Source organism: Urocampus carinirostris, chromosome 1 (genome assembly GCF_059441175.1).
Source record: "Urocampus carinirostris isolate Australia breed hairy pipefish chromosome 1, RoL_Ucar_1.0, whole genome shotgun sequence".
In the NCBI taxonomy this organism is placed as follows: domain Eukaryota; kingdom Metazoa; phylum Chordata; class Actinopteri; order Syngnathiformes; family Syngnathidae; genus Urocampus; species Urocampus carinirostris.
The window spans coordinates 12,413,603-12,440,361 of record NC_142349.1 but is presented as its reverse complement, the minus strand read 5'-3'; the positions used below and the strand labels follow the sequence as shown (position 1 = coordinate 12,440,361).

Here is a 26,759-nt window from a genome sequence, read left to right as displayed (position 1 = left end):
AGAAAAACAAAACGAGATGATGCTCTTGCGTCGCTTGCCGGTAGTCAATGTTGAAATAAAGTTCATTATTTTACCATATTTCCACACCAATTTAGCACACTGTTTTAAAGGGTCCTCTCTCCGTGGTTAAAATTATTTTTTTGTCTGCTCATATGACGCACTGGCCTATTAGATAAGACTGCTCCGGTGCACTGGTCTAGATGATGCGAGTCTCACTGCCTTTAATATCAAAACAAGTATTCGTATTGAAAAAAAAGCACAAAACTAAGTTTGATTGTGGTTTAATTAAGTATTTATCACAAAGTAAAGCACCAGAATACAACAAAATTGTAAAAAAAATAAAATAAAATTCAAGCATTTGTGCCTAGGGCACCCAAATGGCTAGCAACGAACCTGTACGCAATTATTTTATTTTGTAGTTTAATTTTTGTCTTTAAAAAGAAAAACATTTTACAATATGGTTTGTCAATGTTTTTGTAATCTGGCATTGATTATTGGCATGTTAAGTAATTTCAGAATTGCTTTTAATAAATCTTTTTGCCTTGACCAGATCACTTTAAAGAATCCCTAACGAACGAAGCTAAGGCTTGGAAGAAGCTCTTGTGCAAATATCTACGAATAGAGTGCCGGAAGAACATCATCGACATCAGCCTGCTTACCCACAAAAGCTTCACGCAGCTTTCACATCCCATTACAAATCTGGATGACGTCCGCTGCGCTATGAAAACACTGGCCGGCCTTCGCGATTCTGAGATAAACATGGACATAACACTGAATTCCACTCAAGTAAAAAACACTTTCCAGCATTATCATTCTTTTACATTAGACCTGAGCAGTCAAGCTTTCCTTGTTTTTAGGATGCGTATGAAGTGTTAATTCTTTACCAAGCCGAAATGACTGAGAAGGAACCTGGAGAAGTGTACGGACTTGGCCGGTTCTTCACCAGACTTCTGGCTAAGGCAGTAAGTCGGGTTCTTAGAATCCAGGATTTCTAAAGTTGGGAAATGTCCGGTCCTATTTATTACAAAAAAAAAAAAGAGCAATGTGTTAGGAAAATCGGGTGTTCAACCTGAATTGGAAATAAAATAAAAAAAAGCTTGAAAATTAAATCTAGAAATGTTTAGAGGGTGAGATATCTTAAAAATATCCCAGTTGATTTTTTTGTCTCCTGGTTAATAATTTTTCAGGTTTTTTTTTTTTTGTGGGCGATATGTTTTAGCATGCTCAGGTGTATGTTCTTTTATATATGTAGTTCTGTGTTTCATAGTGTGAAAATATATATATATATAAATGCTTTATATATATATATATATATATATATATATATATGTTTACTGCCGCTAAAGTTGCAACAAATCTAAAAGGCAATGATAACCTCATAATATTGAATATTATTTAGGAATATAGCCACATTTTACTCACCATAAATAATCTTCATTTGTGCACAAAATCCACTCTCCTTACTTTCCTCAATTATATTTTAATTACTCTGCGTAAAAATTATCCATGCGTTTCATTACTATGTTAAAGCATATGTTAAAAGTCAAGTCTTTCCTGCCGTATTTCTTATCTCGATTTTCATTCGATTAAAGGCTGAAAATGTCCATTCGACAGAAGTGGTGGACACAGGGATTTTTTTTCTTCACCCTATCGTTGTGATACTTTTGTTACCGCCCCTTAACCAATCATAGTTTGTGAAACTGTTGACGTTTCCTTAGGCCGTCTAGAAGGCTCTGGCTCCGCCAACTCAAAATCTTAATTGGCTAAACCAACTTTTTTTTGTCACTTATTTCATGCCTCTGGGCCGGCAGAACTGATAGTGAAGGCCTCCGGATAGATTTCTGACACCGGCAACAAATAATGCCTGAAATGTAACTGGTTTAATGCTTGGATATTAAAGCATACATCTGGAAGCAGCACAATCAGGTGAAGAGCAATGCTTGTAAACTGACAAAATAAGTATATGTTTAAGTATTCATGGAAAAAATATCATTAACGTCACATGATTCAGATATTATTTAGGACAGCAGAGAAGTCCATGCAGGCCCTGACGGCCAACCACTGAGTCAAGTATATACTGGTATAGATTGTAAATAGAGTTCACTATCAACCTCCTTCAAGTATGGCCGCTAAATGGATCCTCATGTGCTTAATTACCTTCAAAATAAAGTATAATACTTGTAGGTATATAAATAATGGACATATTTTTAACATTGGACTCCTCAGTTTAGAAAAAATATTCACTAAAGTTTTTGAATTTCATTGTTATAGATCAGGGGTCGGGAACCTTTTTGACTCAGAGAGCCATAAAAGCACAATTTTTGGAAATGTGTTTCAGTGAGAGCCATATAATATATTTTAAGACTGAATTCAATTAAATGTCAGCATAACAAGCGTCTTAATTTATTATTTTAAATAATGATGTTATATTACTCACCATTAATGCGTCTTCTGGTGCTGCATGGATTTGCTGATGGTTTTGTAGTCTGGTTGGTACTTGGTGAGTTTAAGCTTCATGCAGGCATTGAGGCCTTCATCCGTTAAATGTGATCGTAGGTTGGACTTGATGTTTTTGAGATGTGAAAATGACTGCTCACATGAATACGTCGATCCAAACATTGTCAATACACCAATACTCACACGCCTCAGTGTGTGGTATGTGACTGGAAGCGCGTTCCAAGCTTTGAGAATCAGCTCATCTTTGGATTGAAGTTTGTCCAATTCTGTCCTCATGTGCTTGCTCGCCAACTCCGCTTTCTGTCGTGCAATTCTTTCCAATTCTTCATTCAGTGATTTGAACTTGCTCATCCTCATCTCTGAGGCCTTCAGGTCAGCCACTTCTGCTTCAAAATCTACCAGGGAGACATCAGGAATGCAACTCAGGTCGGCTGTGTTCAGTGAACACTCGTCTGGATGGGTGGTGAACTTAAGACCACAGTGCTCACGAAATTCTCCAAAGCGCGCTTTGAACGACTGGAGGAGACCGGATGTGAAGCCAGCTAGCTGGTGGAGATGTTTTGAGTGGGCTCACTTGTTGTGTATGCCTCTGTAAACTCTTTTTTCGAAATGTAGTAAGCGACCTGTTTCAGAATCCTTGATCAAGAGCTCCAGCTTGTTTTCAAGAGCAAGCACAGCGTGTTGAAGGAATAACACTGTATTTCCAACGCCTTGCACTTTAACGTTGAGCTGTTTTAGATGTTCGGTAATATCGACGAGATAATAAAACTTGAGGAGCCACTCAATTTTCGCTACCTCAGGATGCTCGTTGCCTTTCGTTTCAAGAAAAATCCGTATTTCGTTGAGGCAAGCCGTAAAACGGCTGAGCACTTTTCCTCTTGACAACCAGCGCACATTGCACTGCAAAAGCAGACCGTGGAAAGGAGGCATGGCGTGTGTCGAAGTGCCGGTAAACATTCGACTGTTTCATCGATGCAATTTTGTCATTGCAAAATAGGCATACCTCTTCACAAAGGCAAATTCTTCGGGCTATTCGTCCTAAAATGTACGATATTCATCATCTTTTTTTCGTTTCGCCATCTTCTCCGTCGAAGAGTTAGCTTTGAGTTAATGACCAACGGCCAAGTGCCAATGGACTTAAAGGGGGCGTGTACCTGTGCCCCCCAGTAAAGGCCAACATAGGGTATTATCATCCAATTAAAATAGACAATCGCTCGTGCAACTGCAACTCTGCACAAGACATGATCAATAGAAAATCGATGGATGCATTTAAGCAAACGATAATTTTTTTAAACCCAAATCTGCGAGCCAGATTTGCGAGCCATATGTTATCATCAAAAGAGCCATATCTGGCTCGCGAGCCATAGGTTCCCGACCCCTGTTATAGATTGTGCATTCTTTACAAAACACTTACAGAAGTTCATAACAATGAGACAACAATTTGATAATTGGGCTATTGCAAAACTAAGATAGAGATGTTAAGTTGTATATCTTTGGAAAAAAAAACTACAAAATAACATGTTTGACGACAATCTAGTCATGATAATACCACATATTATTACTTTATTACATCAGAATTCTTTTGCTAGATAAAAAAATAACCTACAATTCTTACAGCTTAATTTAACCTTTTCCCTTCCTGTGCTTACTGTTTAACATTTCCTCTCCCAGATGTCCGTTCAAGATCAGCTTTTCTGCATGCAGCCTAACCTCAAGCAAGACCTGATGGAGCGCGTCGGCGTTTTCGAGAAAGATGTTGACACTTTCATGGATGATTATGACATTGTAAGCATAAAGTAATCAATCACTATTTCATTTATGTAACAGTAAACAATGCACAAGCTTATTTAATTTGTAAACACACTGCAGGAAGGCCCCATGGCTGAAGGAATAGAACCGAAAGAAGCTAGCCGTAGGCTCCAGACCTTCCAGGTAATTGTGGTGGTTGTTCATTATCCTCTGTGGTATGTAAATGATCATTTCTATATTTTTAATGACACATGTATTCACCCCTTTCCAGGCCAGGTTTTCTGAGCTGTGGCGAAACTTCACCACCTACAACTCTGGAGAACAGCTCCTTGGCCTGCCGGTCTCTGACTATGAGTGCCTTCAAAATAAAAAGTAATCAGCTCAACTCATAAAACCTCTCAATGAGAATAGCCTTGCTTAATGTTAATATCTGTAATTCTACATTAGGAAAGAGCTGGAACTTCTTCAGAAGCTCTACGGTTTGTATGACAGTGTGATGCGGACCATCAGTGGTCACTGCAAGCTCCTGTGGACACAAGTGGATATCGAAAAGATCAACAGTGAGCTTATGGACTTCCAGAACAGGTCTTTTATCTAATTTTAAAATATCTATGGGCATAGTACGAGTTCATTTATTATTCCAATTACTGTGGGAGAACAGTAATATTCAAAAATTTGTAATGATTAAAGTTTAAAATATAACTACAACAAAAGTAAAGCTATAGGTATTATGAAGACATCTGAAGGACCTCACAGTGATGCAGGTAAGTTGCCCCATCCTTGATGTGGCACAGGTGTTTCTTTTAAGGGGTGGTGTCATTCAAAATTCAAAAATAACTGAAAACCTTTCTGACTGCACGGAGCAATACAGTTATTGGATAATAAAAAAATCTAACTTCTTCAAACAGTTACGCCGATCCAAAATGACCTCCATGACAGCAGCAAATGTGACGTCTTCTTCCAGGTGCCGACGTCTTCCCAAGGCTCTGAAGGAGTGGCAGGCTTTCCTGGACCTCAAGCAGACTATCGAAGACTTTAGTGAACTGTGTCCTCTGCTCGAGATGATGACCAACAAGTCAATGATCCGCAGGCATTGGGATCAGATCGCCAACATGACTGGCCACGAGTTTCCCGTTGAGTCACCCACCTGCTTATTGGAAAACATCATGGCGGCACCACTGTTAAAGTACAAGGACGACATTGAGGTCAGGGACTGTTTTTTTTCCCTACCGCCCAAGTAACATTTATTTCTATACCCTTGATCACAAAATATCTCAAAGGACTGCATAGGTTACAATTACACCATCCCCTGATCTTGCAACTTTTAGGACATATGCATATCTGCTGTGAAAGAGAGGGACATTGAGGCCAAACTGACGGCTGTGAAAGCCGTGTGGCGCGACCAGAACCTTACACTAAACGACTTCAAGGACAGAGGACAGCTCATGCTGCGAGGCGGTGACACCACAGAGATCCTCACAACATTGGAGGACAGTCTTATGGTGCTGGGATCGCTGCTCAGCAATCGGTGAGGAGAGAGTCAAGTCGACAAATTTCATGCAGCCTATTTTTTAGTGCCCATCAAACAGAATCTCACAAAAAGATAAAAATAAATATCAGTCAGGGAGTAAAGGCAGCTAAAATGAGCTGAACATAATTTGGAAGATTTTAACTTTCTGTAACTGGTCTCCTGACTTAAGTCAAGGTTGAAGCTCTAGTCAGCTTGTTCATGATGCACATGCAAGGACATGCATTTTAAACGTGTTGAATAAACTCTAATTTTTTTCATCTTTCTTGGGGTTTGGGATTGGCGTTTGGACTATTCTTGAAATAAGCCCCTTCTTACTTTCCCCATGTTCTTGCTATAGTAACAAATAGAAAGGAAAAAACATTGGGAAGAAGATGAAGTTACACTTCACCCCACCCCCGTCCTTCTCATTCCTTGTACCTAATGTGTTCGGCAGGTAGACGTGGTGGAAAAAAAGAGTATTAGGGCCCTTTGAACTCAGTTTGACATTGTTCACACATACTAAACTGAGAAAATAGTTTTCTTGAAACTTTTTAAGGACACCTCAAATGACACACCCCACCAAAAAAAACTATATTGGCGTATACAAATGTTTGCATACCTATTGGTTATTCATCTCATATGTGTTTGTAGTGCACTCTTCACACATTAAAAGCAACTGTAAGTGCAGAATAACAATAAATGTACCCTTTTTCTCCACCCACCATGCTCAGATAGTAAATAGATAAATGAATAAATGAATGAATGAATGAATGAATAAAACTTGTATCATGGATAGCTCTATTGTGTATTTACATGAAACAAGTATCTTATCAATTTACAATTTTACATAAGTTCTGTGGATGCAGTCACTTCATCATCATCATCATTATCATTGGCATCACTTAATTTAACGTCATCATCATCATCATTGCTGTCTCCATAAATTTTCAGCATACTATATAATAAGAGTATCTATTATAGTAACAAGAATTCTCATCAGGGCTTTTGGTGACAACTGACTGTTGTGTGGTGTTTGTTTATCATACAAAGTATATTTGAACTTTGCTACGAGAGGGGGTCCGCCCCAGGCAACAGAGCCCTCCATTGTGTTTTGATCTGTACAATTAAAATAACAATACATGGGAGCTTGAGCCAGAATCTTCCGGCATCAAGCTCCCACTTGTCTGCCCTAACTGTTAGTTGTGCAGTACATATATATATATATATATATATATATATAATAATAATAATAATAATAATTTCCTTGTATTGTCATTCTGTGTAACAATGTACACAGAACGAAATGTCGATTGCACCTGACCCGATGCAGCCGCAGCCAAGAGAGGGCGCCGCCGACCACTTTTTAAGTCTTAGGAATGACTCGGCCGGGGCGCGAACCCGAACCTCCCAGTCTCAAAGCGGGCGCCTTACCATCATTAAAATGCTTTTAGATGCCTCAGTTTGTATTGTAATTCCTAAAAAAATCTGATACAGTGTTTAAGTGGTTTTGGAGTGTAATTTTGCATCAAACTTACAATTAAACTGTACATGTGCAGTAATACTCTTTCCTTATATGCAGGTACTGCACGTTCTATAAAGCAGAGATTCAAGAATGGGTCTCCAACCTGTCAGTCTCAACAGATGTGATTGAGCAGTGGGTCATTGTGCAAAACCTTTGGATTTACTTGGAGGCCGTCTTTGTTGGTGGTGACATTGCCAAAGACCTGCCTCAGGTAAAGTTACCTGAACGTGACCCTAAAAGAAAAATAAATCATAATTTTAATCATAACTCTTTTTGCTGGCGCACCTCCATGCTGATATGTTTTTTAACCTATTTACTGTAAATTTTAAAAGGTAATAATCAAATAAATTTGATTAATGTGAAACTACTCCCCTGAAGGCACCATGTTTTTTTTAATTCTCTCAGTAAAATGTGATCCTGGAGTGCTACGTCCAATTTCGTTGTCACAATATGTTCAACCCATTTTGTAACAATGATAATAAAGGTATATTCCATACTATTCCATTCCATTCTATTCTATTCTATTCTATTCTATTCTATTCTATTCTATTCTATTCTATTCTATTCTATTCTATTCTATTCTATTCTATGTTGTAAGTTGCAAAACCATTCTAATTCAATGTGATTCTGCCTCTCTTCAGCATCGTTTAGCTGTGTTTAAGACACCCAGTTGTAACTGTAAAACTAATAATACTTATATCCACTGTTTATATAAATGTAAAAAAAAAGCATTGCTTACCTAAGGATCGTCCCGTCCGAGGATTGCTCCCTAAAGCCTCTTCAAATTGTTTTTGTTGGTTTTATTTATGTATTAAAATGTATTATTTAACATTGGGAAATAAATTACTTTTGAGGGAAAATAGAGTTGAAAAGAAAACAAAAATAGTTTCATTGTCTTAATTGGTCAAGGATGTTCCAATCTACTTCTATGCTATTTCCTTTGGTGTAGGAAGCTGAGCGCTTTCAGCAAATTGACTCCACATGGATAAACATCATGGCGCGGGCAAAAGAAGTCCCAAACGTGGTTGAGTGCTGTGTTGGCACCACAATGTTGGCTGAAACCCTTCCAGATCTTCAAAAACAACTGGACTTTTGTCAGAAGTCTCTCACAGGGTACATTCATATTTTTGACTTAGTTACTCAAAACCAGCTACAGTTGAACTCCCTTAATTGGCAGAGGCTAGAGACAGAAGGGGATAAAGTTCTAAGAGTTGAGCTTTGGCTGGTTGGTGGCCATAACTGACGAGTGATAAACACCCATCAAATAGGGTGTGCGATTTTCTGTTACTGTTTCAAGTTAGTAGCCCAGTAATTTTTAGTTTCATAAAACAAGCCTAACTCTGAAGATCCCTTGTTTCAACAACAACATGTCACCAAGTGGTGCCAAGTCGTATTATATCGTATTACATCACATTACCCTGACACAACTCTGTGAAAGAGTGACAAATCAAACACAACATTGACAGAAGTGTGTAAAGCGTAGATTAAGAAAAGCATTGTCACTGTTGCTGTTCGTCTATTTGCATTAAAGCTAATTGTTTTGAAAGTGCTATATATATATATATATATATATATATATATATATATATATATATATATATATATATATATATATATATATAATATTTTCTTACTTCCTTTTCTCTTTTTTTGCAAGTTTATCTCTCTCTCTCTCTCTCTCTCTCTCTCTCTCTCTCTATATATATATATATATATATATATACATATATATATATATATATATATATATATATATATATATATATATATATATATATATATATTACTATGAAACACAGTACTACATACATAAGTGATGTAACAAATTATGTGATTGCAAGAAGTCTTTTGAAAATAGATAACAACCGTGAATATTGCAGGTACCTTGAGAAAAAACGTCTACTGTTCCCACGGTTCTTCTTCGTGTCAGATCCCGCCCTCTTGGAAATCCTTGGGCAGGCCAGCGATTCACACACGATTCAGGTGAGCATTTTTATTTTGGTATTAAGGCATAATGGTCTCACTTAAAATGTCACACTACCTACAATGCAAGCTGGAATAGCCAAATGGCAATACTGTCACAAATCAGTTAAGTAAAAATATTACAACCCCTCAACTTCAGGCACATCTTCTTGGAGTGTTTGACAATGTCAATGAAGCAGAGTTTGACGCCAACGAGTATGACAGCATTTTGGCTGTCTTGTCTCAAGAATCAGAGAAATTACCGGTACGTATGCCAACAATTGTTTGGGGCCTTTTTCTTCTCATTTTAGGTCACGGATCTAAAGACAATGTATTGCAAATTCTGACTGGAACAGCACAGTATTTTTACTTTTTTTGAATTGCTTTTTGTTTCAGCTGGACAAACCGGTATTGGCACAGGGTCCTGTGGAACTCTGGTTAGGGAAGTTACTGGCAGAGCAGCAGTCCTCGTTACACACTGTGATCAAAGCGGCTGACGATGTCATCAATGACGAAGAGTTTGAGCTCATACCTTTTCTAGATAAATTCCAAGCGCAGGTGTGTTAGGGACTGGTGATGCGCCCAAGACATAAAATCTAGTATTGTTTTTCAAGCATTCTGGGCATTTTAATCACTCTCAAGTAACACTGAAAACATCACCCAATAAACTTATACTCAAGGAGGTGTTGATTGAAAAGGAAACGTGCAAAATATTCAGGCAAGAATAAGTAATAATAACCCCCATTTCCTCTGATTCACATTTTTGGACATTCTGATGACTTTGTTGTGTTGCATGAAAGAATATTTCCTCTTAAGTCGGCGGAGGTCACTCCCGGGCCGCGCGACGGAGCAAGTTCGGCGGACGCGGCGTCACCCTAATAAGGATAAGCAGATAATGAGATGAGATTTTTTTTTTTTTTTTTTTTTTTGAAGGGGCGTCGCTACTTCACAGATTTTCACTTTTAGCGGGTGGTTTGTCCATAATGAACACCATGTTCAGACGTAAGGGTGTCCATATGTGCACTTGGCACCAGGACACCCTAGGCCGTAGTTCGATGATCGACTTTGTCGTCGGACCTGCGGCCGCATGTTCTGGGCACTCGGGTGAAGAGAGGGGCGGAGCTGTCAACTGGGGGGAGCGGTGTTCCATCGACACTGTGTATAGTGCCGATGGAGCGCTGCTGACCTCGATCCGGGACGTTGTGAATCGGTGGGCGGAGTACTTCGAAGACCTCCTCAATCCCACCGACACGTCTTCCTTTGGGGAAGCAAAGCCTGAGGACGCTGGGTTGGGCTCTCGTATCACTGGGGTTGAAGTCACCGAGGTGGTCAAAAAACTCCTCGGTGGCAGGGCCCCAGGGGTCGATGAGATCCGCCCGGAGTTCATTAGGGCTCTGGATGTTGTGGGCGTGTCACGGTTGACACGCCTCTGCAACATCGCGTGGACATCGGGGACAGTGCCTCTGGACTGGCAGACTGGGGTGGTGGTTCCCGTCTTTGAGAAGGGGGACCGGAGAGTGTGTTCCAACTACAGGGGAATCACACTTCTCAGCCTCCCTGGTAAGGTCTATTCAGAGGTACTGGAGAGGAGGGTCCGCCAGGAAGTCGAATCTCGGATTCAGGAGGAATAGTTTAGTTTTCGTCCTGGCCGTGGAACACTGGACCAGCTCTATACATTCTGCAGGGTCTTTGAGGGTGCATGGGAGTTTGCCTGTCCGGTCTACATGTGTTTTGTGGGCTTGGAGAAGGCATTCGACCGTGTTCCTCGGGAGGCCCTGTGGGGGGTGCTTCGGGAGTATGGGGTACCGCACAGTCTTATCCGGGATGTGCGGTCCCTGTATGCCCGGTGCCAGAGTCTGGTCCGCATTGCCGGCAGTAAGTCGGATTCGTTCCCGGTGAGGGTTGGGCTCCGCCAGGGCTGCCCTTTGTCACAATGAGGATAAGCGGCGCAGATAATGGATGCATCATTAAACTCAAATAAAAACAGTACAACTGCTTACTTTTTAATCGATTTTAATCTTCAGTCTTTGTTTTCACCAGTTGAGGTGGCTCGGGCATCTAATAAGGATGCCTTCTGGACGCCTCCCTTGGGAGGTGTTCCGGGCATGTCGCACCGGCAGGAGGCCCCGGGGGCGACCCAGGACACGTTGGAGAGACTATGTCTCTCGGCTGGCTTGGGAACGCCTCGGGGTCCCGTCGGATCTATCTATCCTGACGTCTGGGCTTCCCTTTTAACGCTGCTGCCCCCGCGACCCGACCTCGGATAAGCGGACGACAATGGATGGATGGATGGATGGAGCGGGTGGTTTTGGTCCCCATTAACCGGGTCTAAAAAATAATAATTCAAAAAAAATAAAAAGATTTTTTTTTTTCCGTTTTGAAGGGTCGTCGCTACTTCGCAGATTTTCACTTTTTGTGGTTGGTTTATTTCCCCATTAACCGGGTCTAAAAAATAATAATTAAAAAAAAAAGTTTTTTATTTTTTTTGAAGGTGCGCCGCTACTTCGCGGATTTTCACTTATCGCGGGTGGTTTTGGTCCCCATTAACCGCGATGACCGAGGTCTTACTGTACTGCAAGCATTGATTTGTTAAAGTTAACCTAAATTCATTCCTATTATTTGATGATTTAACACATTTATACATCATCAATTTTCAAAACAAATTCAACTAATTATTTTGATTTATTACCTAGTGCTAGCATGACTAGTAAAACTACGGTAATAGTTCTTTATAGCTACTTTGAAACGTGTTAGTTAGTCTTTTAAATGTAGAGGTGATCATGTTTACAGGAATGTTTGCTCATGTGTACTTTTTCCTTCAAACCTCCGGCAGTTGCTAATAAATAATTTAAGATGTAATTCTACCCCAACCTTGTTGCCCCATCTTGTGTGTTCATTTTTGGTATTCAGACAAAATTCTTGTCCCTGTCTTAGGTGGGCCTACTTGGAATCCAAATGCTTTGGACAAGAGACTCAGAAGAGGCTCTGGAAAATGCAGAATACAGTAAAGAAGTGATGATCTTCACTAAAAAGAAATTCCTGAACATCCTCCGAACTCTCATCAAACAGACCACCTTTGACTTGACCAAATTTGACAGGGTCAAATATGAGACTCTTGTCACCATCCACGTGCACCAGTATGACATCTTTGAAGAGCTGGTAAACTCAGTCTTGCTTCATAATTTAGATCTTTTTTTCTTTTGTTTATGATACCAGCTGCCCACAGATATACCGTTGTATGTGTTATGAGTGTGATTAGTTGCAACGCATTGTAGAAACTACTTGGTCTGTTTCCGATTCACAGTTTACCATAGTGAAATTTTTTGTCCAGGTTGCAAAATCAGTCAAATCTACCAATGACTTTGAGTGGTTGAAACAAAGCAGATTTTACTACAACGACAGCACTGATAAGATCATTGTGTCCATCACCAACGTTGACTTCATTTATCAGAATGAATATCTCGGCTGCACAGATCGTCTGGTCATCACCCCTCTGACTGACAGGTAAGACGAAAGTGGTTAGTAGTCATTAAGATATCTCGTTGTCAGATTTCATTGATTTTGTTCAAATGTTCCCTTTTTACAGGTGCTACATTACACTGTCTCAGGCTCTAGGCATGAGTATGGGAGGAGCCCCCGCTGGACCAGCTGGAACAGGAAAGACAGAGACTACGAAAGACATGGGTAGATGTCTTGGAAAATATGTGGTGGTCTTCAACTGCTCTGACCAAATGGACTTCAGAGGCTTAGGCAGAATTTACAAAGGTATTCAAAGATGCTGCAATAAACCTTTAGTATGCCCCCCTTGGAGTATTCTTTAAGGCCAGCCAGTATATATATTGTTGAGCGAAAGGGGAAGTTTTCTTCTCTTTTTTTCCAGGCCTTGCTCAATCTGGCTCGTGGGGCTGCTTTGACGAATTCAACAGGATCGACCTTCCAGTCTTGTCTGTGGCAGCTCAGCAAATTTACATTGTCCTTGTAGCTCGTAAAACGCATAAACCTACTTTTATCTTCACGGATGGAGACGTAGTTGACTTGAATCCAGAGTTTGGACTTTTTATCACGATGGTAGGACAAAACAAAAAATAAATTGGCACAACATTCAAATGCGCACCAACATGTCATCGTTTCCTATGCAGAATCCGGGCTATGCCGGTCGTCAGGAACTTCCTGAAAACTTGAAAGTGCAATTCCGAACTGTCTCCATGATGGTGCCTGATCGACAGGTACGTTTTTTTTATTGATAGGCGGAACCTTCCTCTTGCAGTGTTTGTTCATGTCTAATAACTGTGTTGCCTTTGGTTTTTGGTAGATCATTATGAGGGTCAAGCTGGCCAGTTGCGGATTCAATGAAAATGTGCTCCTTGCCCAAAAATTCTTTGTGCTCTATAAACTGTGTGAAGAGCAGCTCACAAAACAGGTAAACAGCACATGATTAGCACAACTAGGAAGCCCTAAATTGACTCCTATTGATGTCACAGATTTTTTTTGTAAATTTGCAGGACCAGTTACGGTGCTTTTTTAAAATTTAGCACACTCAAAAGTAGAATTTGTGTCACTATTGCTGCTTTACTGTATTTCAGGTGCATTATGACTTTGGCTTGAGGAACATCTTGTCTGTGTTGAGAACACTGGGAGCCTGCAAGAGAGCACGCCCCGATGACTCGGAGTCAAGCACGGTCATGAGAGTGCTGCGTGACATGAATCTCTCAAAATTGGTAATACTTGATGACAACAGTTAAATTCAATGATTTATATAGTGTTTTTTTTCTTCTTTTAAGGACAACCTAGCTGTGATTGGAGGCCTGATTATTTGCTTTTAGTTTTGTTAAGGGTTATTTTAGAATTGCTCTTTGTAATGGTATAGTCTGCAAATCGTAAAGCATTTTGATGGATTTTCAGCTAAGATTTACTACAAAGTACTATGTTTGTGACTAAAATGAGAAAACAATGTTAAATGATAATAACAATTTGTTTATTTGAAATGTTAAAATAAAAATAATATTATTTTCTTATGTTACTATATTTTAAAAATATTGTAAAATAAAAACTCCAATTGCAGATCTCAGATTATAATTTAGTTATGAAAATTATGACAATTGTCCATCACCATAACATTTTTTTATATTTTGCCTTGAAAGTACAGTAATCCCCTGCTATGAAACTGTTCATGGATTTTCATCATGCATTGTGTTCTGCATTCAGATTGACCAAAAAGACCCAAAGAGAATAGGTATTTGTAAAAAAAAAGAATGAATGAAACAGTACTCCATACGGTAAACAAATGGTTGGACCTGTAAAAAAGGTCTGCTCTTTGGTTTCAATGTATAATAAAGTATTTATCTGAACATTAATTGAAACAATTGAAGGTTTCGACGTCACAAAATTCTCCTTTCACAGATTATTTTGGGAATGTAACCCCTGCAACAAACAAGGCTTCACTCTAACTCCCAAAATAAATTATATAATAAGAAAGATAGTAGCAGAATTATCTGCCAACAAAACAAGAACATTACGTTTGGAAAGATAACTTACTTTACTATAATTTCATACTTGGACTTTCTGCAATGTATGCTTCAGAAATAGAACATATTTTTCCTCTTTTTAAAATACTGGTGATTTAGTGTATTTGTAAGTGGTTAAGTGGAAATATAAACAGGATTACTGGCAGACTGTGGAAAAAAAGCATTGTGCCTGGAGACAGTCCTAGCTTCACTATACTTATCACACAGGCAAACTAAATTGTGCACAACCTATGTGCACCCTTTCCCTGTCTTTATTTTTTTAAATAGTTTATAGATAAAGTCTAAAAGTGGTAACACTCTTTCAGGTGGATGAGGACGAACCACTCTTCCTCAGTCTCATCAATGACTTGTTCCCTGGAATCAAGTTGGACAACAGTACCTACAACGAACTTCAGGCTGCCGTGAAAAATCAAGTTGATCTCGCTGCTTTGGTTAATCACCCCAACTGGAACCTAAAGCTGGTCCAGGTATCACAAAGTGTGCTGCTTCTCAGCTCTGAACAGATTTTGGAGTTAAAACACTGTTATGATCCCTTTAACAGCTCTATGAGGCTTCCCTTGTGCGTCACGGCCTCATGACCCTGGGACCGAGTGGGGCTGGTAAAACGGCTGTCATCAACATCCTCATGCGATCGCTGACACAGTGCGGAACGCCACACAGAGAAATGCGCATGAACCCTAAGGCCATCACCGCGCCCCAAATGTTTGGCCGTCTAGACGCTGCCACCAATGACTGGACTGATGGTATTTTTTCCACTCTTTGGAGGAGGACACTTAAAGCAAAGAAAGGTAAAAAGTACTTTCAGCACTATAAGGCACACCAGATTATTAGGCACACCCCTAAAATAGTGTATTGTCATTTATTTTTCATACACAATGCCCACCTGACTTTAAGGCGCATGTAACTAAGACAACAGTATGAGCTACCCTATCCACACCTCCCAGCCCCACCTAGCTTACTTGATGGTTCAAGCAAAAATAATGGCTTAATGATAGCTATTTGTTTTAAATCAAATGCTTTTTTGGGGTTACTGAAATGAATTTATTTAATTTTGGGATCTTTATTTATTATCATGACTGATAAGTACTCAAGACCTGACTATACCAATCTGGTAAAAAGGTCGAATTGTGCATCCCTTAAAACTAAAACAATTTTTTGTTTCATCCTTTTTGTAAAAAGTTAATGAGATTAAAAAAAAAGTGGTCAAATTTTATGTACATTTATTGTCATCCAGTATTTATTTGTTTTAAATTTTAAAAAGATACACATATACAAATACCGAGAAAGTAAGGACAATTGGTATTGAAAAGCACATAAAGTTGTCATTAATATCTTAAAGTTCTATTAAAAGTCACTTTGAATGGCATTTTCTTGATTTTAACATCCAATAAAACATATTTCATCACAGCAAAACTTGAAATTTACAAGTAGAAAATGACACAAGTTGATCCCCTGTGTTAGGTTTTGTTGTCCTTAACCCTTTATTAGAACAATCACTATTTACAAGAGGTCTGGAGACTTTTAAACAAGAGAAATACTCCATGTTTAATCATTTGCCACTATATTGTTTGAAGCAGGTTCCATAGAATGTACTTAAGTTGGTAGTAATAAGTACATTTTGTTTGCAGGGGAGATCATATGGATTGTTTTGGATGGTCCTGTGGACGCCATCTGGATTGAGAACCTCAACTCCGTGTTGGATGACAACAAAACCCTCACACTTGCTAATGGTGACCGTATCACAATGTCACCAGCGTGCAAGCTGGTGTTTGAGGTGCACAACATTGAGAACGCCTCCCCAGCTACCGTGTCCCGTGTCGGCATGGTTTTTATGAGCTCCTCAGCTCTGAGCTGGGAGCCCATCCTCAAGGTGCGCTTGCCATCACACATGTGAAATAGGGAGAACTACTTGAGTAATGGATTTGTTTATACTGTTTAACTTGGCAAAGGTATTCCCAAATTCTTAAACATGCATAAAATATATATATACATATTTTATTAGTATGTTCCAATTATTTTCCAAAATAATGTATTTTGGAGACAGTATGTCTTGTCTTTGTCATCCGGAGCTGTGACGTCTTTGGAGGAACATCAACACCTTAGTAAGCCAGCCGCCATATTGCTATATTGGTAATTTTTTGTGGTGAATGCCTAGGCATTGTGTCGTAGGTAGATACAGTAATGGTAAATAAAGCAAGCAACAAAAAAGGGGCTAACTGGCAAAAAAAAAAACAAGAAAAAAACACCAACAGGGGGCTTATGAGACCAATTTAGGAAAGGCTGCAACGGCTGTGGTGATAAGTGCAAAGCTGGCTGGGAATAAACCAAGGGACACAGCAACACTGGCACTAACGCCAGACTAGCAAATCTCAAAACACGTGTTGAGCAGCCAAGCTAATTGGGAACCAACAATGAAAAGTGGTAACGGTTACAGCGATAAATGCAAACTCAGCAGGGAATAAACCAAAGGACACTGCAGCACCGTCACTAATGCCAGAGTAGCCAATCTAAAAAAACATGTTGAGCAGCCAGGCTAACTTGGAACCAAAAATGAAAAGTGGCAATGGCTGCAGTGATAAATGCAAAGCCGGTCGAGAATAAACCAAGAGACACTGCAAAACCGGCGCAAACACTAGCCTAGCCAACTCAAATACACGCGGTGAGCAGCCAGGCTAACCGGGAGCCAACAACGAAAAGCGACAATGGCTACACCAATAAAAGCAAAGCCAGTCCGGAATGAACGATTTGACACGGCAAAACCGGCGTTTACGCCAGGATAGCCAGCCAAAAAACTCATGGTTGGCAGCGAACAAACAAAATAAATAAAGACTTCAGGATCTGGGTATCCCTAAACCACTAGGGTCATGGGGGCACCATTTCCTGTGGTGTCTCCTGGGCAGGTACAGCCATGTGGCACCCATTAATCTCCAGGCCAACAAATGCTTCCACTTGGTCTCACACCGTGGACCTTTAGGTGGACAAAATTATTCCAACCGCGACACAGGCGGTAAATAACTCAAATGAAAATCCACCCTACATTTCCTTTCTGTTTCAGAAGTCACCTCGCATGTTGTGTTAATGAGATTTACCCTTTTGAAAGTGTTGTGTTCTTTCAATGACATCACAGCCCTACATGAACCAAGCCAGATGGATCACATTTTAGACTAAATTTCTAGAGTCCTCCGGCGCATAGAATATTTCTCAAAATATTTGCATAATTGTGAGGAGGAATACTACACGTTCGGTGCCTAATCGGGAAAAAAATTGATATACTTTAAAAAAGTTTTGGGAAGGCAGCCCTAATCTGCCCCAAAACGATGGAATTGGTAGTTAAAAATTCAGCATAATGAAAATCTTTCTTTGTCTAGGGTTGGACAAACAATCGTAATCCTGAAGAAGCAGAGAACATCATTAATCTGTATGGCAGGATATTTTGGGACGCGTATTCTTTCATGAGGCAGAACCTTAAGCCTAAAATGCCATTTTTGGAGTGTAACTACATCATGCAGGTAGATTGCAAAATAGACACCTCCACCTCTACCATTTATCTATTCTGACAAATTTTTCATCTTGTAGTCTTGCAATCTGCTTGAAGGCCTCATCCCAACCAAGCAAATGGGTGGCCTGGTCAATGACAAACACTTGGAGCGACTCTTTGTCTTCGGTCTGATGTGGAGTCTGGGGTCCCTTTTGGAGTTGGACGACCGTGACAAAATGGAGGGGTTTATCCGAGAGCACAGCAGCAACATTGATCTGCCGCGCACTAACGAGGGAGAGACCATGTTTGAATACATGGTCGGGGCTGATGGTAGGCTTATAAAACAAGAAGCCCTAAAAGACAACGTAAAAGAACCGGGGATTGTTGCTTCTCGAAGTCCCCGTCTATATATCCCACCTGACTGGTTGTGGTAGTATTTTGAATAGTCACAACTTTGTAGCCTAACATACTTAATTGTAAAATTTGATGAAACATTATTTTGTAGCCCCTTTGATAAATCACTGGATATAAGTTCTGTGGTGGTGTACCCCTTGGCGAATGATGCCATACCAAGGCATTTGTGGCATTTAAAATTTTAAATGAAGCATACAGATTAAACTCATTTCAAGGAAAATTCTCAAGTGATGCCATTACTTTTGAAAGATTATTCATCAAATAAATCTTAAATTCAGAAGGTTAAAAATGCTTTTTTTTTTTTTTTTTTCAAAAACGATAATTATGAAAGAAATGTTTGAAATAACAAAAAAAAATTATGCTTCTGTGGTACACCAAAATATTTGCATGTATTTTCGGGTTGTGTATCATACAAAATAACCACCCTAAAACTGGTTGATGTTGTTCAAGCGACCTCAAAAATGTGTACATTTGTTTTAAACCTCAGAAATTTTGTTCGTGTTTTAATCCAAAACCATTTTTTGAAATTTGAAACGATTATTACTATTTGTATGGAACAATCTGGATAGATAGATCAAATTGATTCAGTCGGTTGATCAATTTTTGACCGTACAGTATTTTGTCAAGTGTTTCTAGCATGTAGTTAAGTTAGGGTTGTAGTTTTTTATTATCAAAATTATTTTGCCTGGGTAGGTGTACAGTATATGGCCGAAAATATGTCTCATGGAGTACCAGATCCTCTGTGTGGTGACTTGATTGATTGGAATGCTTCTTCAGAAATGAGTAACAATTTTGGAAAGTTTTCTTCAGTTCAGCCTCATATGACATATTCAGATGTTTTTTCTTGTTTTCATTTCACATCCAGGTCAGTGGTGTCATTGGAATGAACATGTAGGGGAGTACGAGTACCCCACAGATCACGTACCAGACTATGCCTCCATCCTCGTGCCCAATGTAGACAACACCCGGACTGCTTTTTTGCTAGAAACTATTGCTAAACAGTTAAAGGTATTGGTATTTGCAATGTTTAAAATCAAAACATTAAGTCTTGGGACTGTTTGTATTAATATTAAAAACTCCCCAGGCCGTCTTACTTATTGGTGAGCAAGGAACGGCCAAAACGGTAATGATCAAAAGCCATGCCAAAAAGTTTGACCCTGAGACGGATCTGTTTAAGTCGCTCAACTTTTCCTCAGCTACTGAGCCCATCATGTTCCAGGTAAAATGGAATTAGGGTGCAGAATTAAGTATAAGAGAACGGCAAGTACATTTTAGGTGATTAACGATGGAAAGAATATTTATAAATACAAAGAAGTGTACATGAACACACATTTGTTGTCTTGCTTCGAAATGATGCATAGGTATAAAAATGTAATGTGGTTTGTAACAGCGCACAGTGGAGAGCTATATTGAGAAAAGAATTGGCAGCACGTATGGTCCACCAGGAGGGCGCAGGATGTCGGTCTTTGTTGATGATATTAATATGCCACTCGTCAACGAATGGGGAGATCAGGTACGTTTCTGATCGCATGTGTTTGGATTTGTGCCATGCTCTAGAACACCTTTGTTAGGACTCAAGGGAAGTGTGTGAAGACGAACGGCTTTACTTCCTCCACTTGTGCGTTTTACATCCAGGTTGTGAGACGGGTAAAACAAGTGCTGGAGATAAGCAGTACAGTTGAGGTTTTTATTACAGAATATTCTGGGCACTAGTGAGGTAAAAAACAATGGCTGTAAAATCAGAAGTGCGAAGATCAACATTTCCTGACAATCACTTTTATATTAGGAGGGTGGCATATGATTAAAGCTAAACCTAAAGTATAGAGCAGTGTTTTTCAACCTTTTTTGAGCCAAGGCACATTACTTTCATTGAAAAAAACATTTGGTGCCGTTGTATCTCTAGTAAAAGTAAATCCAAAATAAAAATAGCTTCTGCTAGACTGCAAAGGCACATAAATTGGATGATTTCCCACGGCACAGTATAACAACTAATCACTTTACCTCGGCACACGGAGCACAGTGATTAAAAACATTGATATACAGGTAATGGAAAAATCCCTACTCCAGCCCTTTGTCTAAATCGGTCCTGGTAATAATGATAATGCTCAAGGCCGTCTTTTGACTGCAAATAAAAGAACACCACTTGAAACGGAAGAACTACAGAATAAATTGATACATCAAGAAGTCAAATAATTACACTCAAATAAATGAATTATTATTAATTTAATTCATTAATACTAAATAAGTGAATAAGTTATGAATGACTGAAATGATAAAAACATGAATGAAGAAATCATACAATCCTAATCATATATCCATTTACACATTTCACTGTTACAACACGCTGGTTCGCGCCTCGGCCGAGTCATACCAAAGACTTATAACATTGGTAAAATGGCGGCGCCCTCTGTTGGCTGCGGCTGCATCGGCTCGCTACAACGGGTCAGGTGTATCGACATTTCGTTCTGTGTACATTGTTACACAGAATGACAATACAAAGGAAATTATTATTATTATTATTATTATAATGCTTTGTCATCAGGCCAAGCTAACTTTATGCAACCCACACACACACAGGTTTGTCTCCTATTGTCAATTATCTTTCTTAAAATCTTTGTTATGCATTCCGGTAAAAGGATTTGGGACCTAATATTTTTGTAAACTTCTCTTAGATAACCAATGAGATAGTCCGACAAATGATGGAAATGGGGGGAATGTACAATTTGGACAAACCAGGCGACTTCATCACCATTGTGGATGTGCAAATGCTGGCGGCCATGATCCACCCCGGCGGAGGACGAAACGACATTCCCCAGAGACTTAAACGGCAGTTTACTGTCTTCAACTGCACACTGCCTTCTAATACCTCCATTGATAAAATCTTCGGTAACTACTATCGATCTTCAAATTGATATTTTTCAAATGGACTCCCTTTACTGATGATCATGTTTGTGTTCATGTGCAGGTGTGATAGGCTGTGGCTATTTCCATCAGTGTAGAAAGTTCAAGGAACAGATAACAGGCATGGTGAAGAAGCTTGTGTCGGCTGGGAGGATTTTATGGCAATGGACCAAGGTATGTATTTCCTATTTCATGTAAAATTAATCAAACAACTCAGATCACTATACCTCCAAGTAGCCAGTTGTCCCCTTTGAGGCTCATGAGACATCCAGTAACCCAAAGGTCCGATCAGAGCGGAGATGCCAAATTCAGTTTGGCTCTGGGGCTGTATCCAGATTTTCTATTCTCAGGCGGGCCAGATCGGTAAAAGAATTTAACCAAAAACATTCTTAGCTTTGTTTTTTAGTATTATTCTTAGTCATTAAGCATACTTTAGTAGCCTGGTTGGCTGGTTGGTTGGTTGGTTGGTTGGATACTTTAACCACACAGGTCGTAGGGGCACATTTCCAATGGTGTGTCTTGGGCAAGTACACCCTGGTGGCGTCCATCCCTCTCCGGGCCACATATAGCCTACCATATATATCATAATCAGATGAATAGGGATATTTTCTAAGAATAGCACATTTATTCATAGACAATGGGCAAACATAAATTTTGGTGGTTGGCACTGAATGCGTTAACTGGTTTATTTTAACAGTTGATTGAATGCAGTTTTACACCCAAACCAACTCACCATGCTATTCAAACTCAAGCGGGAGCTAAGAAAAAAATGCCTTAAATGTGCTGGTTTTATAAAACAAAACAAAGCAAAATAGAGGACCTGGGCCTACTAAAGCTGAGAGAATATTCCTAGTCGTTTGTCTCCCAGAGCTTAACAGTAGGGGTGCATGTATGCAACATTGAAAACAATTTGAGGTTGAAGATTTCACAATAGCTGATGTATTGTATATTAATTTACATTAGATAAAGATGCTGCCTACACCCTCCAAGTTCCACTACATCTTCAACTTGCGAGACTTGTCCAGGATCTGGCAAGGAATGCTGAAGGTGGAGTCAGAGCAATGTAACGACTTCAAGACCCTTGTGGCCCTCTTCAAGAGCGAGTGCACGCGCGTCATTGCTGACAGGTACACGGACACAAAAGTTAAATGGTGCTTATCTCATTTAACACACAAAAGTGCTTGCAGGAGTGGTTTGATCCCTACTTCTGACAATACTTGAGATTTGGCAGGCTTTCTACATTTCATGACGATGTCCAACTTGAACAGTACAAAGGGGAAAAAAATGGTAGTTTAGTGGCTGATAAAGGAAATAAAGACTTGGGGTTATCAATTATTCAAAATAGAATGAATTATTCATTTAACCAGTAAAGACATGTTTAATACTACGTTTGTCCTGTCGTACGAGACAAGCACAATAGTGTTTAATAGCTTTATCAGAAGAACAGATAAGAAAACCTCAAAATCAGTCAGTGATTTGAGGGCTGCTACACATACATTTACCGTAGGTGATTTACTGTAAAGTCCGGACTTCAGAGCGCCCCTGATTAAAAGGCGCATGCTCAAATTTAAGTACGAAACTCAAATTTCCATACATGTCAACCTCCACGGCTCCATGCCCGTACAAACTGTCGTATTTTCCCTTACAAAATACAAAATAATCTTACACCATATTTTTATTTTTTTCGGAATGATGCATGATGGAAGATCCCCAGGCGGCAGACGCAAGCGCACAGTAGCATCAAACCGCTCGCTTCATTTGCAGCAAAAAAAAACCGATACAGAGATAGAGGCTACCGCGGCAAACTCGTTAGACTTGATTGATTTGCCGTTTCGTGATAGTCGGTGTATACCGGATGGTACCCATAATTGACAATTTTGCGTTTTTTCGTGTAGATTTTCTTGTATTTCTTACACGTCTTAAAATGCATAATAAACGTACTTTGTACGACAAAAACGTACAGGCTGACAGGTATGAATTTGTCTATTTACAAGCCATACAAGTTTTTAAGCCACAGGCTAAAATAGTCATCAAAATGAACAGGACACCGTTCTTCGCTTGGTTTTGCCGTAAGTTGTTTACATGACATGTTTTCGTAATATGCGACCATTCAAGATGGTATTTACAAAGATGAACCCAGGTCGTGCAAAATATGAGTCCTATATTTCTAGACGACAGGGCCACGACAGCCATACTGTTGAGAATAGTGCCAAAATGCAAACAGACGTGAACATTTGTCTTTCTGTGTTTTTTTTCATTGGCGGTTGATGCTGTAATGTACCAAATTGCATTCGCTTGTTATTGTTCCTCGAGGATTAAAGGAAATTTTATCAACCTTTGACACAGATGATACGGAAAAAGAAGTATAGCATTTTTGATAGGACGGTTGAATAAATTGAGGTCTTGATTTGTTGTTAAAAAAGTTTAAATATCGTGAGTATGTTGTAAATATTGAAAAAAGTATTGTCAAACCTCCTGTTTTCCTCCTGATATTTATTATATGAATAATTTTGTTAAAAACATTGACTAATTCATCTTAAAGAGCATCATAAATGTTTCCACATATCATATTGAGAGCGCATGCGTTGTGGAAAAGAGCCGCTTGCCCATTTACTCGGTGCCGGCACAAAAATAAATCGTAGGATATTTAAAGCTGCAGTGTTTAAAATGTAGCAAACAAGTAGTGGCTTGTAGTCCAGAATGTATTGTAGATCCAATTTATTTTGTCTTCTGTTGGAAATGTCCATAAAGTTCATTATATCATATTGTATTTAATCTAGTATTCTTATCTTTTTAATGATTAAAATATTCTTAGTTTCTGTTTTTTTTACACTGGCAACTGTGTGGACAGCAAAGTAAGAATTTTAATAAACTCTTTGAATTTATATAATGAATCTGTAATGACATCAAATAATTATGTTTCTTGTTTTGTTAGGTTCATTTGCCCTGAGGATAAAGAATGGTTTGAGAACTCTATAAGCCGTGTGGTCAAAGAGCATGTCGACGCCAGTCTCGCCAACTCCATCCATCAGGATCCGTACTTTGTTGACTTCCTAAGAGATGCACCCGAACCAACCGGCGAGGAGGATGAAAGCGCTTCCTTTGATGCCCCTAAAATTTACGAGCTTGTATGATAACATTTTGCTTCTCTAGATTGTTTTTGAGCATGCCAATTGACCTCCAACAACTTTGATAATATTTCTGTCAGGTTCCCACCTTTAAGTTTCTAGAAGAGAAGCTAAGGTTCTATCAGTCTAAGCACAATGAGGAGGTGAGGGGCGCTCACATGGACTTGGTGTTCTTCACAGATGCCATGACTCATCTTGTCAAGGTAAGATATTCTCCTAACTATCTTGTGGGAAATTAGCAAATAATAACTGAAAAGATAACTTTCATTTTGAAGCTATAGTGATTTTTTTCATCTGATTTTCCATAGATCTCACGCATCATTCGCACGGATGTTGGCAATGCCCTTCTGGTAGGCGTGGGAGGATCTGGGAAGCAGAGTTTGACCCGTCTTGCTTCATACATAGCCGGATACGAAGTGAACCAGATTACACTTACCAAGTAAGGAAAGCAGAAGATTTACTTAGCTTTTTGGCTGCTAGGTGTTCTGTAGATAATGTGTTAGCCGCACACATTATTGAAAGTACAAAATGTCTTATTCTCGTCATCATTGACAAACTAATGACATGAAAACTCATAAGATGTTCTTTAGATTCTTTACCGTCACTGTCATACAGATTACTGTCTTTTTCCTCAGGTCTTACAATATATCTAATTTCATGGAAGATCTAAAAAAGTTGTACAAATCAAGTGGAGGCGAAGGCCGTGGCATCACTTTCCTTTTTACTGACAATGAAATTAAACAGGAGGCCTTTCTTGAGTACCTCAACAATGTTCTGTCATCTGGAGAGGTCAATACTTATTCCAGGAAGATTTAACTTTCTGCTGGGGTGATGTCCTACTTGAACTTTGGTCCTTATGCAGGTTTCCAACCTTTTTGCAAAAGATGAGATCCAAGAGATTACCCAAAACCTGGTCATGGTAATGAAAAAGGAATTTCCCCGCATACCTCCTACTTTCGACAATCTTTACGACTACTTCATATCTCGGGCACGGAAGAATCTGCACGTTGTGTTGTGCTTCTCACCGGTAAGTAAGATTGTTAATGCAGTCATGCTCAACTTAAAGTGAGTAACAGACAGGAACAAGGGTAAAGGGGAGAAGAGACAGAGAGCAGAATAATATTGATGCAAACAACAGTAGGAATATTTAGCACTTATCAGCACTGCATCTGTCATGAACTATATGCAGGTAGGGCCAAAGTTTCGCTCCAGATCTCTGAAATTCCCTGGTTTAATTTCTGGCTGCACAATGGACTGGTTTGCTCCTTGGCCTGAAGAGGCTTTGGTGGCAGTGGCTCAACACTTTCTGTCAGAATTTCCCGTGGTTTGCTCTTCAGAGGTGAAAGCCTCCATGGTTACCACCATGGGTGTGTACCACCGTAAAGTGTCAGAGACTTGCGAAAGCTACTTTGAACGGTAACAACAATTTTGACTCCTTTCAATGATAAATTGTCTTCATCTTGATGAGGTTTAGAGGTGGACACTATGATTTTTTTTTTCTCGATATTACAGATTCAGGAGGAGGACTCACGTCACCCCCAAATCTTACCTATCATTTATCAACGGCTACAAGACACTCTACCATCAAAACCATGAGCACATTAACACCCTTGCCCAGCGCATGAATGTTGGTAAGAGCACATTTTGTTTCACAAAACTTTTAGTACTAAGTAACAAAAATGACTTAAAGTTTACATAAAAATACAGTAACAAATAAACAATCTGTAACAAATTGTACAATACTAACATATTAGAAAAGTGCACTTTCTGCTTTAGCAATTATTACTAATTGCAAACCAGAGACTTGTATCATGAATATTATCAATGCACATGCTGCCGACCATATTGCACTTCAAGATGGTAAGTGGGACATGCCAATAGATATCCCATGAGAATTCGTGTAATTCAAAAAGACAAAAAATGAAAACACAAAAGTTGTAAACGCTCCGGGGATTGTTGGTTGCGGGAGTGGTCAAAATCAAACAAATGGGGGTCAGAACAAAACAGTAGCAAAACACAGGCAAAAACAGGGATTCACAGGTTTGGCAAAACCATAACAAAAACACAGGCAAATATGGGGAATCACAGGGCTTGAGGTATCGGAATAGAGTTT

At 39.3% G+C, this 26,759-nt stretch overlaps 1 protein-coding gene across 1 annotated transcript in view; it reads left to right on the top strand.

Moving 5' to 3' along the window:
- LOC148373586 (dynein axonemal heavy chain 8-like) overlaps positions 1 to 26,759 on the top strand; it is a 59,303-nt gene that overhangs the window by 12,511 nt on the left and 20,033 nt on the right. Inside the window, exons 21-58 of the mRNA XM_088326962.1 lie at positions 551 to 786; positions 858 to 962; positions 4,129 to 4,242; positions 4,327 to 4,389; positions 4,478 to 4,578; positions 4,654 to 4,791; positions 5,171 to 5,411; positions 5,535 to 5,734; positions 7,296 to 7,449; positions 8,188 to 8,351; positions 9,119 to 9,221; positions 9,361 to 9,465; positions 9,597 to 9,758; positions 12,135 to 12,359; positions 12,532 to 12,704; positions 12,787 to 12,965; positions 13,081 to 13,268; positions 13,340 to 13,426; positions 13,513 to 13,620; positions 13,784 to 13,918; positions 15,031 to 15,192; positions 15,267 to 15,513; positions 16,354 to 16,595; positions 18,094 to 18,234; positions 18,302 to 18,533; positions 19,483 to 19,625; positions 19,702 to 19,836; positions 20,008 to 20,130; positions 21,290 to 21,503; positions 21,583 to 21,692; positions 22,482 to 22,645; positions 24,454 to 24,646; positions 24,727 to 24,849; positions 24,955 to 25,085; positions 25,282 to 25,435; positions 25,509 to 25,673; positions 25,836 to 26,062; positions 26,159 to 26,277. Coding sequence (XP_088183088.1) covers positions 551 to 786; positions 858 to 962; positions 4,129 to 4,242; positions 4,327 to 4,389; positions 4,478 to 4,578; positions 4,654 to 4,791; positions 5,171 to 5,411; positions 5,535 to 5,734; positions 7,296 to 7,449; positions 8,188 to 8,351; positions 9,119 to 9,221; positions 9,361 to 9,465; positions 9,597 to 9,758; positions 12,135 to 12,359; positions 12,532 to 12,704; positions 12,787 to 12,965; positions 13,081 to 13,268; positions 13,340 to 13,426; positions 13,513 to 13,620; positions 13,784 to 13,918; positions 15,031 to 15,192; positions 15,267 to 15,513; positions 16,354 to 16,595; positions 18,094 to 18,234; positions 18,302 to 18,533; positions 19,483 to 19,625; positions 19,702 to 19,836; positions 20,008 to 20,130; positions 21,290 to 21,503; positions 21,583 to 21,692; positions 22,482 to 22,645; positions 24,454 to 24,646; positions 24,727 to 24,849; positions 24,955 to 25,085; positions 25,282 to 25,435; positions 25,509 to 25,673; positions 25,836 to 26,062; positions 26,159 to 26,277 — 6,006 coding nt within the window. The remainder of the gene's footprint in view (positions 1 to 550; positions 787 to 857; positions 963 to 4,128; positions 4,243 to 4,326; positions 4,390 to 4,477; positions 4,579 to 4,653; positions 4,792 to 5,170; positions 5,412 to 5,534; positions 5,735 to 7,295; positions 7,450 to 8,187; positions 8,352 to 9,118; positions 9,222 to 9,360; positions 9,466 to 9,596; positions 9,759 to 12,134; positions 12,360 to 12,531; positions 12,705 to 12,786; positions 12,966 to 13,080; positions 13,269 to 13,339; positions 13,427 to 13,512; positions 13,621 to 13,783; positions 13,919 to 15,030; positions 15,193 to 15,266; positions 15,514 to 16,353; positions 16,596 to 18,093; positions 18,235 to 18,301; positions 18,534 to 19,482; positions 19,626 to 19,701; positions 19,837 to 20,007; positions 20,131 to 21,289; positions 21,504 to 21,582; positions 21,693 to 22,481; positions 22,646 to 24,453; positions 24,647 to 24,726; positions 24,850 to 24,954; positions 25,086 to 25,281; positions 25,436 to 25,508; positions 25,674 to 25,835; positions 26,063 to 26,158; positions 26,278 to 26,759) is intronic.